We start from the raw sequence: 14698 nt of genomic DNA, 5'->3' as shown, positions 1-14698 counted from the left end.
GTTATTTATCATTAGGGATTTACTTGGAATGGAAATGAACTGGATCCGCAATCTCAATAAAGAGTAACAGAAGTGGACGTTGTATTTAATAGGAAATAAAAATAAGTTCCTATAAAAAGATAATAGTACCTCGTTAATTCTTTTAGAATTGATGGATTTATTAGTATATCTACATTTTATGCCACCACCATTTCCACCTCATATTGCTCTTTTCAATTAGAATAATTTTTTACATCAATTTGCTGTCTCTGAAAGCAGGTATTTTGTCTTGTTGCTTTGCATTCCTTGTGTTTCGACGCGATTTGAGAATATCGTCGTTTGTATTTGAAGAACTCGTAATATATTGTGCATTTAAATATTTGTGAAAAAATAATAAAACGAACCTAGATTTTCAGAATAGAAAAACGGCTAGGATTTATTAAGAAAAGTGATTATTCACAGCAGGTGGATCCAGGCAATCATCTAGCATTAAGAATATTGAAAAGAAAAGAAAAACTATTTATAGAAAATATAATGAAAGTTATTTATCATTAGGGATTTACTTGGAATGGAGATGAAATGGATCCGCTATCTCAATGTGTTGTTTGCGGTGAACTGTTATCCAATCAAAATATAAAACGATCGTTTCTTAAAAGGCATCTTAAATCTAAGCATGCCAATTTGAAGGATAAATCTGAATAATATTTTAAGAGGAAATTATCGGAACTTGAAAATAGTAAATAAAGTAATGAAAGGTTTTGTCATTTAAAGTGAGAAAGCTTAGGAATCTAATTACCTAGTAAGCCTAAGAATAGCCAAGACTGGGCAGGCTCACACTATGGGAGAAAACCTTATGTTACGAGCAGCTCAATTACCTTTTTAATATTATTCAACGAAAAAGGCACCAATGAACTTAATAATATTCCTTTATCAAATGATACAGTTAGTTGACTAAATTCCGTAAAAGAGATAGTTATTCAAAAATAGAACACAGTGAGTATTTCGCATTGCAATTGGATGAAAGTACTGACATAACGAATTTTGTTCAATTATTAGTTTACATACGTTTCGAAGAAGATAAACGAATTGCCGAAGAGTATTTATTTTATGAATCTGTTCATGAGAGAGCAACTGCAAATGAAATTTTCAGAGTAATTGACAATTTTATGTCTGAGAATGATATTCCTTGGAATAACTGCATTACCATATGCAATGGCTTTATCACAAAAACATTCTAGTGTTATTTCTCAAATAAAGAAAGTCGCACCTGAAACTAAATTTTCTCTCTGGTCTATTCATTGTGAAGCTTTAGTAGCCAAAACAATTCCCCAAAACTTGAAATTTGTTTTGAATTAAGCTGTGAAAATTGTTAATTCTATTAAAAGTCTTTAAATTCAAGAATATTTGCCATTTTATTCTAAGAAATGGGCAGTGAATATGAAACACTTTTGTTATATTCTGAAGTAAGGTGGTTATCTAGAGAAAAAGTTTTAAATCGTCTATTTAAACTTCAGTCAGAAATTCCAATTTTCCTCTGTATTTCAAAATTTGAATTGCAAAATTGTTTATTTAGTGAATTAAAATTGGTGGGTTTAGCATATTTAACTTATATTTCTGGAAAGTTAAATGAATTAAATTTAGGATTACGAAGACAAAGTGTTAATTTGTTTACCATTAGAGAGAAAATAAATACAATGATAAAAACTCAAGCTAATAATCAAAGAACTGAGTAATAATATTTTAAGTTTTTTACCACTTTTAAAACGTTTTGCAACTGAAAATAATTTGAAAATAAAAGATGAATTTGCGTCCGACATTAAAAATCTTTGTTTTTCATTGATAAATAATTGCAACATGTGTTTTCCCGATGATTATGAAATACACTTTGGATCAGAAATCCATTTTATTCAAATGTACCAGAAATTTTACAAAAAAAAGAACAATTGTTAGAAATTTTCTGTGATCGAAAAAATAAATAAATAAATAAATAAATTTAAAGGCATTTCAAATAAAGCTATGAAATTTTGATTGCCTCTTTTCTTTGCACAACCTATTTGTGTGAAAAAGGATTTTCTTCATGTTATATTTTAAAAATAAATACAGAACAAAATTAAAAGTGGATCTTAATTTCCGGTTAAAGCTAAGTGAAAAAAAAAAAAGACATAAAGAAACAATTTTGATAATTAAAATGGTAACCAATTTTTAATCTAATTTTTTTATATATGCATATTTTATACAAATAGCAAACAGACTGTTGAAATGGCAAAATATATATTTTTTTAATATTTCTATTGAGAAACTAAAAAACGCTTTTTGTAAAATGTTGTAATGATGCTAAAGTTTTGAAATTTTTACTTACAACGTAACAAAATTAAAAGTGGATCTTAATTTACGGTTAAAGCTAAGTTAAATAAGACCAGATATAAAGAAACATCTCTCTTAAACAGGCCCAAATTTTGTACTACATTTTATAATTAAAGTATTATAAGTAAATTTTGATAATTAAAATGGTAACCAATTTTTAATCTAATTTTTTTATATGTGCATATTTTATACAAATAGCCAACAGACTGTTGAAATGGCAAAATATATATATTTTTAAATATTGCTATTGAGAAACAGAAAAACAATCTTTGTAAAATGTTGTAGTGGTGCTAAAGTTTTGAAATTTTTGCTTAGATGGTACACATTAGTCAAAAGGTTGAGAACCACTGGTTCCATATGCCCAATATATATATATATATATATATATTGGGAATATCTATTATATCTATCTAAGAATACATCTGAGAAGTGTTGTGTGAAAAACATAAGATTTGCTTTAAATGGAGTTTTTGTAAATAACTGGTAGATACATGCTTTTGGTATAGTGCTGACAATATATCAAAGGTTTTCAGAAATTTTAGCTGTTTCTAAACTTTTATTTAATTTGACATAAGATGTTTATATATTTGAGAATGGAATTTTATTTTGTTGTCATTTTTTATTTTGTTCTGCTATCAGTTGAACATCCTTGAAAGCTACAGTTTTTCCATAATTGTTGTTACTTTATTAGGATCTGAAACTTCCACTGAAAGCCCAGAGGTTGCACTTTGTTTGAAAGATTTTGAGAAAGCTCTAGAAGGTTATGTGCCATCATCTCTGCGTGACATTCCACTTCAAGTACAAGATCAAAAAGGATGGTCTGATGTTGGTGGTTTAAAAGAGGTTAAAAAAGTTGTGCAACAAATAATTACATGGCCTATTAAGGTAATGCATGAATTTAAGTAATTTGTTTCCTTTTGTTAGTACAAATATACAGATACAAGTTTTAACTGATTAATATGGGAAATCTTTTAAATTAAGTTCATTTTCATTATTTTATACTTTGTATAAGTATATTTTGCTATTATATATATCTTTATGTGAAGTAATCACTTTTCGGTAGCTAAAGAAACGTTTTTGCTTTATAAAAAATTTTAAAATTAAAAGGTCAAGATTTCCCGCCCCCTCCTTGCTTGCTCAAAATTTATTATTTTACTTAATTAATAAGTGAACTTACTATTTAATTTAATTTAAGTCATAGTGTTTTTCAGTTGCTAAAATAGCTCTTCTGACTTTAACCTTTTTTCCAATTGCTGTTGTTCCTTTTCTAGGTCTTATTATTATATTTTAAATGCTTTGTCTCATTAAAATATTTTAAATAGTCATATTTAAATTGGGTATTTCTTCCCTCTTTTTCACAATGCTGCTGTATTATGTATTTAAAGCATGTATACAGGGTGAATATGAACAAGTGGACAAAACTTTAGGGGGTGGTTTAAGGCAGCTATGTGAGCAATATTCATCATAGAATGTATGGTTGAACTCAAGTGGTGAGAAGTATAAGGGTAGTTTTCCACTGTCACTTTTAAAGAATTAACACAAAAATGAGAGGAGATAATTCAGAAAACATTTTATTAACAGGAATGTAACTGATGTACATGTTCAAAGAAATTGCTCAAAAGACCTTCCGCCAGCTGAAATGCTGCCTTCACACCTGCAGAATAGGGACTGACGCACATTTGCAAAGACACAAGCTTTTCCCAAATATTGCCGGCAACAATGTGATCCTGGTGACTAGATCCGCATCGGTTTCAACAGGGCACACGTAGATTAGGCTTTTTATGTGGCTCCACAGGAAAAAGTCCAAATACAAGAGATCTGATGATCTTGGTGGCCTATCTATGGAATCACCTCCACCAATCCATCGTCCTGGAAATTTCATGGTTTGTATAACCAGCCATCCTTTTGACAATCCACATTAGAAAATGCCATTAGGTGTGATGACTAATTCTTTTATACCATTTACCATACCACATAGCAGCTTGCCATTTACATTCTGACCATGCATTCTATGACGAATATTGCTCGTACAGCTGCCTTCTATCACCTGCTAAAGTTATGCCCACTTGCTCAGATTCACAATGTATACGCTTGGTGTATTATATAATTGCAAGGGAGGTAGCCAAAACTAACAAGAATTATTTTGAAGCCATTATTCACACTTGCATTTTCCATGCAGAATTTCTCGTCCAAATGAGTAGCGATGAACTGCGAATCCTCCCCAGTTTTGATTAAAAAAATAGACCAGTGGCCAGGTAGTACTATCTAGAATTCCTTCCCCCCACCAAAAAAGAACGCTCCCTACTTTTATGATAATCAGTTTGTGGATGGACGTTGTAAATTACATTAGTGCTTGTTTCTCTCTCTCACTTTTTTCTATCATTGGCAAATAAAATGCATCATCATTTACTTGTTTTGGATATCTTGTCTTGTATAAACTTTGGAGAGGTAAGAGTTTTAACACTTAATTGATTTTTTACTTATTGATAGCTACAGCATTCAAATAATATTCAAACTCACTATGCATGCCGTTAACTTTTATTTGCATGCCCACTATTGGGCAAGTAGTAAAGTTGTTGAACACTGGTAGTTTGTCTTTGGTTCAAATCCCTGTGAATGGGCTTGTTGCATGAACATTTTCATGGTTTTCACTATTTGTAACATGAATATGAGTCACTTTCCCTTAGAAAGTTCTCCATCAAGGTATTCTTCCCTTTGGGTGGGCCCACGAGTGGCCAAGCAGTAAAGTCGCTGTACACTGGTAGTTCGGTCCAGGGTTCGAATTCTGCGAACAGATTGGCTGCATGGATGTTTTCACCTATGTGTAACATGTATACGAGTCAGTTTCCTTTAGAAAATTCTCCACAAAGGCATCTCTTACCTTAGGCAGATAGCTCTTGTGGCTTTGCCATAATTACATAAATGACAAATCACCTTCCCTTTATGCAGATAGCCTTTGGACTTGATGTGGTTTGCCATAATCAAATAAACCAAGCAGACTATCAAAATTTTATGCTTTTCAAACCATTTTCCAGCAACATCAGGACACTTTTCTGAATAGTTTTCCCATGTTTCCAGGCCCGTATTTCCACTTTTTCCAGGCTACTGGAAACATGGAAGCAATTCTAGATTTTTTGACACAAAATATTATCAGTTGAGATAAGAAACATTTCTTGAACCTCAACGCATTTTTTAAAAAAAGATTCCACCCCCTTTTTTAAAACTGTTTTTATTAATGGAAAGAGAAAAAAGATTATCTCTGAGCAGGAAGATTTGGCAAGTAACATGAATGCAATACAAATATAATATGGTTTTCCCCTAAGAATCGTTAGGGGAAGAGTTTTTCTTCAGAAATCGTATGAATGGTTTTCAGTGATCTTCGTTTGCAGCCTGTTGCACATTACTAATATTTTTCTCATTCTTATTTGTGAATGAAAGTTTTAGTCATAACAGCCTTCATTTGATATGGTGCCATTTCTGAATATGGAAAACCATTTGTACACTTACAATTTTCTCAAAGCATAACAACAGCCAGAGTTACAATTTTCACAAATGAAAAACAAAATTTCATTGTTACTTTCTTTTCTTTATGGTAGTTATGACGTATGGGTTACGTCAACTAACGAGATGCATTGAGAGTGCTAACTCTCAATCTGAGAGGTGTCAAAAGTTTAATATTCTAGGAGGGACAGATAGAGAAAGGTCAGGAAAGGGAAGACTCATGGGAGTCATTAGTGAAAACGAAATTACATTGTATTAATTAATGTACATATCTCAGTTATTAGTAGTGTAGTTTTAGTGATCATGTTTACTTTTGTGTGCGTAATAAACATTTAAAAATACAAAGAAGTGTGGATAATTTCTCTATGAGGCAACAAGAAGACCAGAGTGATATTACAGTAGTATACTTTAAAAAAAAATCCAGCAAACAGGAACATTCACAAATCAGCATTGAGGACAATTCACTTTGCATAGATTGATGACATTTAACAGATAGTTGCAAGAACAAGATCTGGTGGCATTATCTGTCTAAGAAATGCTGCCTTTCTGATTTGTTGCATTTCTGATTCTGTTGCGGTTATTTTTTTTATATCCCTAAGGACTGTCTTCAACGCTGTTGTTTTTCTTCTCCTTTTCTTATTGTATTTTGCTACACATACTTTGAACTACACGTACAAACAAAGTAGGGTAGAATTCTAGTAATCCACAGCTGCTTAATCTGCCAATGCCTATAATCAATGCTGATTTTTGTGATATAAAGAAATTTTTAGAAAATTCAGCATGGTAAGTTTAATGGTAATTTTTATCATAGAAATATACAAACAAAACAAAAATACATCAAACTTTTAATATATTTTCATTGAAGAAGCAATTTAGTATTGAAGTTATTGAGCATTTTGTGTTTACATGTTGATGCTCTCTTTTTATTATCAATACAGATCATGAGTCTGCGAATCTTTTTATTAAGATAAATTGCTACTTTTGGATGTATGTTTTATAGTCTTTAATATGTAAATAATCTATTTAATGGTAACTTTTTACAAACTTTGAATTCCATTATTGTCCCATATTTATTATTATTATTTTGTTTTGTTTCATGCAATTAAAGTGCTTGTTTGTGCTAACAGACAATGGAGATGAATTCATAAAAATAGTTGTTAATTGTAGTTTGTTTAACTTTTCCCATCATTTGTATGTGTGCTTTTTTCATGTTCAGTTTGAACTGTTCCTAAATGTTTGTTTCTTTAAGTTTGTTGTATTAGTTTAAAATGTGACTGTTTGCTAATAGGTAATAGTTGTATATTAGTATACTTTTAATTAATATAATAGTAGATGTATTTTGTGTCTTTCATCTTTCAGTATACACAGCTTTTCAAGGATTACTCATTGAAACGTCAAACAAATATTTTATTATATGGTGCTCCTGGAACTGGAAAAACTCTTCTTGCTGGTGTAATTGCAAATAAATGTGGTCTCAACTTCATTAGCATTAAAGTAAATTTTTCTTGATCTGATGTAATAGTATTATTTAAACAATTTTTTGCACTGTAATAGTACTGAATTGACTGCTCGTGTATTAGTAAAATAAGTGATATCCAAATAGTCATTATAAGTAGCAGTTTGAGTTATTCATGCATCTATATTTACTAAATAAAATAAGAATGCATTCTATAACTTCAAGAATACATTTTAATTAAAAATTAGATTATTAGGAGGAATATAATTGTGCTGTTTAATTTTAAAAATGCAAAGAAATAAGATGGGAAGCTTAGCAAAAATAAGCCATAGGACTGCAGTCAACAATAAATTTCATGCTTAATTTTACTTTGATTTCTTTATTTGTATAATAGTTAAAACTGGGTTTAATTCTTCATTTAAGCTGTCAATTCCTTATTGTTTTATTAATTTGGAATAATACAAATGCATTGCAAAAGAAAATGAGGTAGAAAAATTTAAACTTAGTATTAGAAGGTTATACGTAGTCTAGTTACTGCATTTTTTTTTTTTTTTTTTTTTTTTTTTTGTAGCTGGGAATGCTTGTAACCTTAGACATGTAGTAAATTATTGCTGTCTAAAATAGAATGAAAAGATTTACAAAGGTTTTAAGCAACTTATATTAAAATGAACTTTCAATAAAACAGGGCTTGGATCATACTGCAGGAAGAACAGTTAAATAACTTCAAACATCGATCATTAAACTTTGTATGTTGACTTGAGACTACACAGCTAAATACTGCACTACAAGCTGGCTCAGATAATTTAATGGTGCATAAGTGTAAAGTATCAGCTGCAAAATGCAAAGCCTTCAGGAGAATTTTGTACATCATCTTTGATTCTACCTGGGTTATTTTTACAATTTAAGCATCATTGGACTCTGATCTGAATAACAAGATCTACAATTCTATACAAGAAATAAGCTCTTATTTATAAACTACATGGACACAAATTCAGTTATGCAAAAATGCACCCTAAAATGATTAAAGTACAACAAGTACGTAAGTAAAAATGATATAAAATGTTATAACAATATACAAAAATAAGAATGCAGTCTCATTCAATTGAACACTGCAAGTATTAAAATATTTACAGAAATGTATAACAGTACATTTTAGAATGAATACCTTATAAGGTATTTCTCCTACTTTCCTAGCGTGGTGTAGTGGTTCTGCACGCTGAGCCGGTATACCAGAAATCCGTGATTCGATTCCCGGCAAAGGCGGTTGCTATTTTTAATTTTTCCTGCTACCAAAAATATATATAATGTCTCTACAGTGGCGGACGAACTAAAAGGGTTGTGGATAATGATTCTCCACACCCAAATTTGCGACTAGGTCCTCTAAAACCCTAGTTGCCCTTTAAAAAGGGGAGTGTATAATGTATTTCTTCTGCTTTCCTAGTATGCCTTTGTGGTGTAGTGGTTCTGCACACTGGGCCGGTATTCCAGAGGTCTGTGGTTCGATTCCCGGCGAAGGTGTTTGCTCATTTTTCATCTCTCCGGCTTTTCCAATTGGCCTAATGTCTCTACAGCCTTATAGACATTGTAAGGGTTTAGTTACCATTCATCACTAATGGAGGATTGTACAAAGAAGAAAGCATTAGAAACATTGCTCATGAAATACAACTAAAAAGAATGCTATTGGATATATTCTAAAATTCTATAAGAAGTATTTAAAGGTGAAAATTGAAATGTGGTTGAAGATTTAAAAAATTTTAATGTGCAAGAAACTCAGCAAGAAGTTTGGCACTGAATAAACTAAATTTGAAAAGGAGGAAGTGTCCTTGAATGAAACATCAAAAGATTAAGATTATCAAATCGATTGAGTAAACATATTGTCCTAAAAATGTTGCACTGAAATAATTAAAAAAAATTCATTTGAATAAATTTTATGTTTGAAAAATTGTTTCTTTGGAATTACAGATTATGAAGAGTTTCCAAATTAATTTAAAAGTTTATGATTTCATAAAGAAAATATTTTCATGCCATATGTTTCTGGGTATGTGAAATTCAGCAAATTGAGAATTTTTTTAAATTGCTTTTTAAGGCACACAAGTACATTTTATGTAGTTTAATTTCAATTTTTAAAATAACCTACAATTTTTAGAAGTGTTCTTTTTTTCTTTCATGGCTGTAATTTGCAGACACCAACAAAATAAATTTGTTTGCCAAAAAAAAAAAAAAAAAAAAAAAAAACGGTCAACTCAAATATTTTAGAAATATCATTATTTTATCATTTTTCATAGTTTCAGAAAAGAGATTGGGAAAAAAAACTAAAATTGTAAATGTTTCATATATCTCTTTGTATTTCATCTTATAGTGCAGAACTGTTGGATAGTGAAAAGGTTAGTGTTTATGGACTCGTTACAAGAATCCATAAACACTAACTTTTTCATAACATTCTATATAAAACAGATTTAATTACATAATTGTAGTGAATTTTAAATCCACTTAATAGTAGGATGTAATTAAAATGTATTTTTGTTTCATGCATTATAGAATAATGTAATTTCCTTAACTTCAAACTAATAATTCATCAAAGCTTACCTTTTTTTTGAGGGGGGGGGGGATTTAGAAGTATTAAATATGAAAAAATATATGTTAAACTTTTCTAATATAGTGTTTATAAAGAAAAGTAAAGATTTTGTTAGCCTTTAAAAATTACATATGTTCAGAAAATTAAAAATTCAGTAGTAGAAAAACTTCATATTGAAAGAGTAGTAATAGTATACATCCTTTACTGATTGATGTGGCATATTCAGCTCAGGATTATTAATCAAAAAATGAATGTAGTTGCTATAATTTAAGGAAATTTATATTTGCTTTCTTTATAAAGTTATTTATTTATTTTTCTTTTCTTCCCTTGAAGGGTCCAGAACTGTTATCAAAATATATTGGTGCTAGTGAACAAGCTGTTAGAGATGTTTTCAAAAGGTCAGTACCAATGTTTCTTTTGTATTAAATATTTTATGTTATGCAGTAAAATTTATTGTAAAAGGATTTAATTTTATTTTCAGGGCTTCAGCTGCAAGACCTTGTATATTGTTTTTTGATGAATTTGATTCTATAGCACCAAGGTAATTTTTATCATGAAAAAAATATTAATTTGAATTTTTAATGACTTATTTTTATATGCTTAAGTTAAATAAACTAAAAACTGTCTTTCAACTTAATGTTAAGACGTTTTTAATACTAAAGATTAATAGGCTAAAATGCAGTCTTGCGACTTGATGTCGAGGCTTTTTTTAATTGTAAAGAACTTGCTGAATTTATAAAGCATTTTTAAATATTTTAGAGAAAAATTAAATGAAATCAGACAAAATCTTTTAATATTTTGCTCATTGTGTTTAACAAGTACATTTTATTATTAGCTTTAATATTATAAATATCATTTAAATCATATTTAATTAATTTATAAGCATTTAAATTATGTTCCGATTTCATTTTTTAATGGACATATTTAAAGTTAACCGTGATTTTGATCAAGAGTGTCTTCCCCCCTTTTTTATAATTCTTAAATACGATTTATATATCAGTTTAATCATATTTTATGTTTGGAGTTTTTATTTATTAAATATGCTTATATTTCCTAATACTTGCTATTTTCAATTTTTTTTCAATTTTGATTTTATATTTCAAACTGCAGTGTTACTTCAGTGTCAGAAGCATGCCTGGAGATTCTTTGTATCACATCTTTATGTTAAATTCTCTTGTGTATAATGTGTAGTCAGTGTATTGAGTATTATAAGTGATGATCATTTGCTAAAAACTCTAAAGTTTATTCACTATGAGCATTTTTATATACAGAAAAACTGACAGCAAATATTTTTAAACCTAAATGGTCTGAAAAGGTGTAAATTTTTAAGAAATTTTATATGTTAATTTGGGCAGAATCCAGCGTTACACTGAACTGGCTTAAGTGTAGTCTAAGGATAAATTTTTCACAGAATTGAAATTATCACTTTTTTCTTCTAAGAATGTTTTCCATAAAATCTTTTTTGAAATTACATAATAAGATAAAATGCGTCTTAAAAAAATAACTGTAAATTGGAAAAGTTACTAATAACAAAAAAAAAAATAACAACACCAAAACAGGTATATATTGATGAAAATTTCGAGTTTGCATTGAAACTAATGAAGGAATTATAATTTAATGAGTTTGGAATGATTTAAATGAAGTTTTAAGCAATAAATTTGTTTCTGGCTTGTGTAATATTGAAATATTACACAAGCCAGAAATTCGTAGAACGTTTTTGAAATTAAGCTATTTTAAGCATAGAAAAAAAACTACTGTAAATGTTAATGAAATGATATAACCTAGAGTTCTGGAGAAGTAAATGAAACCATGATATAAAATTAGCCAAAAATGTAACAGTTTGATGTAGGTCTTGAGATTGTATTGATTTTGAGTGAGTTTAGACATAGGCTTTGCTTTTTGAGGAATTATAATTTTGCAGTGGTGGAAATAGTAGCAACCATTTTCTATGGAAAGCAATTGTTGAGCTGAGCAAAAATGAATATAGGACCAATCATTGAGAAAAATAATTTCGGAATGCGAAAAAGCTAAGTTAAATGTTAGAATTTTGAAAATGGTAGGAAGAATTGGATTAGAATTAGTGCCATTAACTTAAGAAGATAAATTTATTTGAAAAGCTTTCAAGGAAATACAGTTCACTAAATTAATAAGATTTGTGAATAATGTTTGCAGAACCACAGTCAGAATTGTAATTAGGTTTCTAACTAAAAATTTGATAGTTAGATTATCTGCAGGAGATCTCCCCACCTTTTATTTTTATTTATTTATTTTTAATGCAAGATATGCATTCCTCGACATAAAAATTAAATGATTTTTTAAAATTTGTAATGTATTGATTCATCTGTAAAGTTCTGCTTTTTTCTTTTTGTGATAAATACAAATGAAGCTGTGCAAAAGTTGTAAAATTTCTGGTCATTAGGTTTATTCATAAAGAAGTTATCGAGGCGCTGTTTTACAGTCTGTAAAGAAGTAAATTCTGAACTGTTCAGAGAATTTAAAAGTGACATGAAGAGATGAAAATCTGAAGAGGGTAAGGTCTAGTGAATATGGGGGGGGGCGACACAAAATATCCCATCCATATCCAATAAGGCTTTATCTGATATTAATCAAAATGTGGGGTTGATGATTGTCATGGTGGAAAACAACACTGACGGCTCAGTTATGGCTACTTTGCTTCAGCTTTTGCATTTAAAACTGCAATTTGGGAACAGTATCTTTTTGAATTTATTGTCTGATTTAGTGACAAAAATTCATAGTGTACAATTCCTGTATAGCCCTACTATATACAAAGCATTACTTTTGTTTTTTGAATGCAACCCTTCTGATATTATTAAAGAATGTTGTTTTGTCTTATCTAATCATATTTTTCATATAACAATAGTATATAGTATTCACTCGTGATCTCCAGCAATGAGCCTTTTTGATAAAAGAGCTTCTTTATTTCTTTTGAGCAAAGAATCAGATGCCAATTCTGAGCAAGCATATTCTGCTATTCTTACTTGAATAAAGTAAAGGGTATCTTTATATTGTAGCAGCTTACGTACCCAGTCTTCTTCAAATGATTATGTGCTGTACTTTTTTAATCATTTAATCTTTCTGATAGTTCATGACCTGTATAACATGGATTTTTCATACATTCTTGTTTACTGAGGATGCTTGTCTGAAGTGAGTATCATTTTCGAGTAGGAAATTTCCGCCCTTAAGTTTCTCAAATCACCTTCAAACTATGTCATCAGAAACAGCACTTTGTCCATACGTAGCTCAAATTTTACATGCAGTCTGACTAACATTTTTTACTTTTTAAAAATAAAAGAGTGTCATAATGTGATTAAAGTGAACTTTTGATTGCATTAGAACATTTTGGAACATTAGAAAGTAATGGGAAATAGTATTTCTCCCCAGTGCTCAATTATCATTTCTTCTGATATTAAATCACTGTTTACTATTGCTCCAGTTCAGGAGAGAACTTTGAAAATTCCAATTTACACTTGCTGGAATTGAGGAATTAATTCCTTGCTGTTTAATCTCCAATAGCTAGTCCTAGCTGAGCACTTAATAACAATTTATTTTCTTTCTATAAAAGTTATCTAAAATTCTTCTTCAGCTGGTAAATTGAATTTCCTCTGAAGACTTTCACAAATTTTCTTCTTTAAATGAAGGAATTTCACTCCAGTTTTTAAAATTGCTTTCAAAATTTTTATATCTTACTTTTTTACATATCAGTAATATTTTCCTCCACAGATGGGGTTATGTTTGTTTTCGCTTTACTCTGTGTATTGCTTTCTATATGCAATGACTGCATTTATGAAACTCCGTCTCTCTGCCTCTTTTTTGGGGGGGGGATGCCCCTGATGAATTCCAACCAAAGCTCTGAATGAGATGAATCCCTGTGGTTTGTTGCATTGAATCATATTATTATTATTAGAAAATTCTGTTCATGGTGCAACATTTCTTTTTGAAAGTAGTAAAGCTCATATCGATACTGGCTACTGAATACATGCTTCACTTTCCTTGAGAAAATCAGGCCCACTAGTGGCTGAGTGCAAATTATCTGAACACTGTTAATTCAACCAGGACTTGAATCCCAGTGAACAGTAAGGCTGCATGAGTGTTTTCATGGTTTTTCCCATGTTTTATGTCAATATGAGTCAATTTCCCTTAGAAAATCCTCTATGATGGCATCTCTTCTGTAAGGCAGATAGCCCCCATGTGCTTTGCCAAATTAAACCAAACCTAACTTTGAAATGAACAGTATACAGTAAAAAGTCCGTAATTCGGATGTCCATTATCCGGAATGATCTATAATCCGGACCTCAAAGCCACAAACTTTTTTTTTTTTTTGTATGCTTTATGCATGCGCGTTAATGCACATTTACGCATGTGCATGCACATTGGGAGGATGTGTCTCCAGATACATTAAAAAAAATGCTTAGCATCATTTATAGCCAGCTGCCATATTTCATGGTGAGGACGATGAAGATGATAGCCACGAATTTGAAGGTTTTTGGACATCGCAAACTAAAGTTAAAATTTTCCAGTTATTGGATTTTGTGAAGAAATGTGGAGAAGCGGTAATAAATGAAGATGCTATAACAGATGTTTTTCATTGTGATGATAATGCCCCAATCATCAATCAATTAATGGACGGCGAAATCTGTAGTATGATTCTAGATCCAGAAAATACTGCTTCTGATAGTGAAGAAAGTGACAGAGAGGTTATTGAAAACGAAAAAATTTCAATTGACAAGTTAGTCTGTATTCTCGACACAGCAATTACAGGACTTGAACAGTGGAACTTTGCAACTGAACAAGAAATTATGTCT

At 30.2% G+C, this 14698-nt stretch overlaps 1 protein-coding gene across 5 annotated transcripts in view; it reads left to right on the top strand.

Moving 5' to 3' along the window:
- Positions 1–14698, top strand: part of LOC118201789 (peroxisomal ATPase PEX1-like) — a 148850-nt gene that overhangs the window by 111114 nt on the left and 23038 nt on the right. For all 5 annotated transcript variants that reach the window (XM_085822232.1, XM_085822234.1, XM_085822231.1 and 2 more), the window contains 4 exons: positions 3035–3228; positions 7204–7338; positions 10209–10273; positions 10357–10416. In XM_085822232.1, coding sequence (XP_085678358.1) covers positions 3035–3228; positions 7204–7338; positions 10209–10273; positions 10357–10416 — 454 coding nt within the window. The remainder of the gene's footprint in view (positions 1–3034; positions 3229–7203; positions 7339–10208; positions 10274–10356; positions 10417–14698) is intronic.

This window comes from Stegodyphus dumicola, chromosome 8, assembly GCF_044657685.1.
Source record: "Stegodyphus dumicola isolate Sdum_Otavi_A_Nest chromosome 8, ASM4465768v1".
Classification (NCBI taxonomy): Eukaryota; Metazoa; Arthropoda; class Arachnida; order Araneae; family Eresidae; genus Stegodyphus; species Stegodyphus dumicola.
Note: the sequence above shows the minus strand (reverse complement) of the source record. Positions and strands in the feature narration are given on the sequence as shown.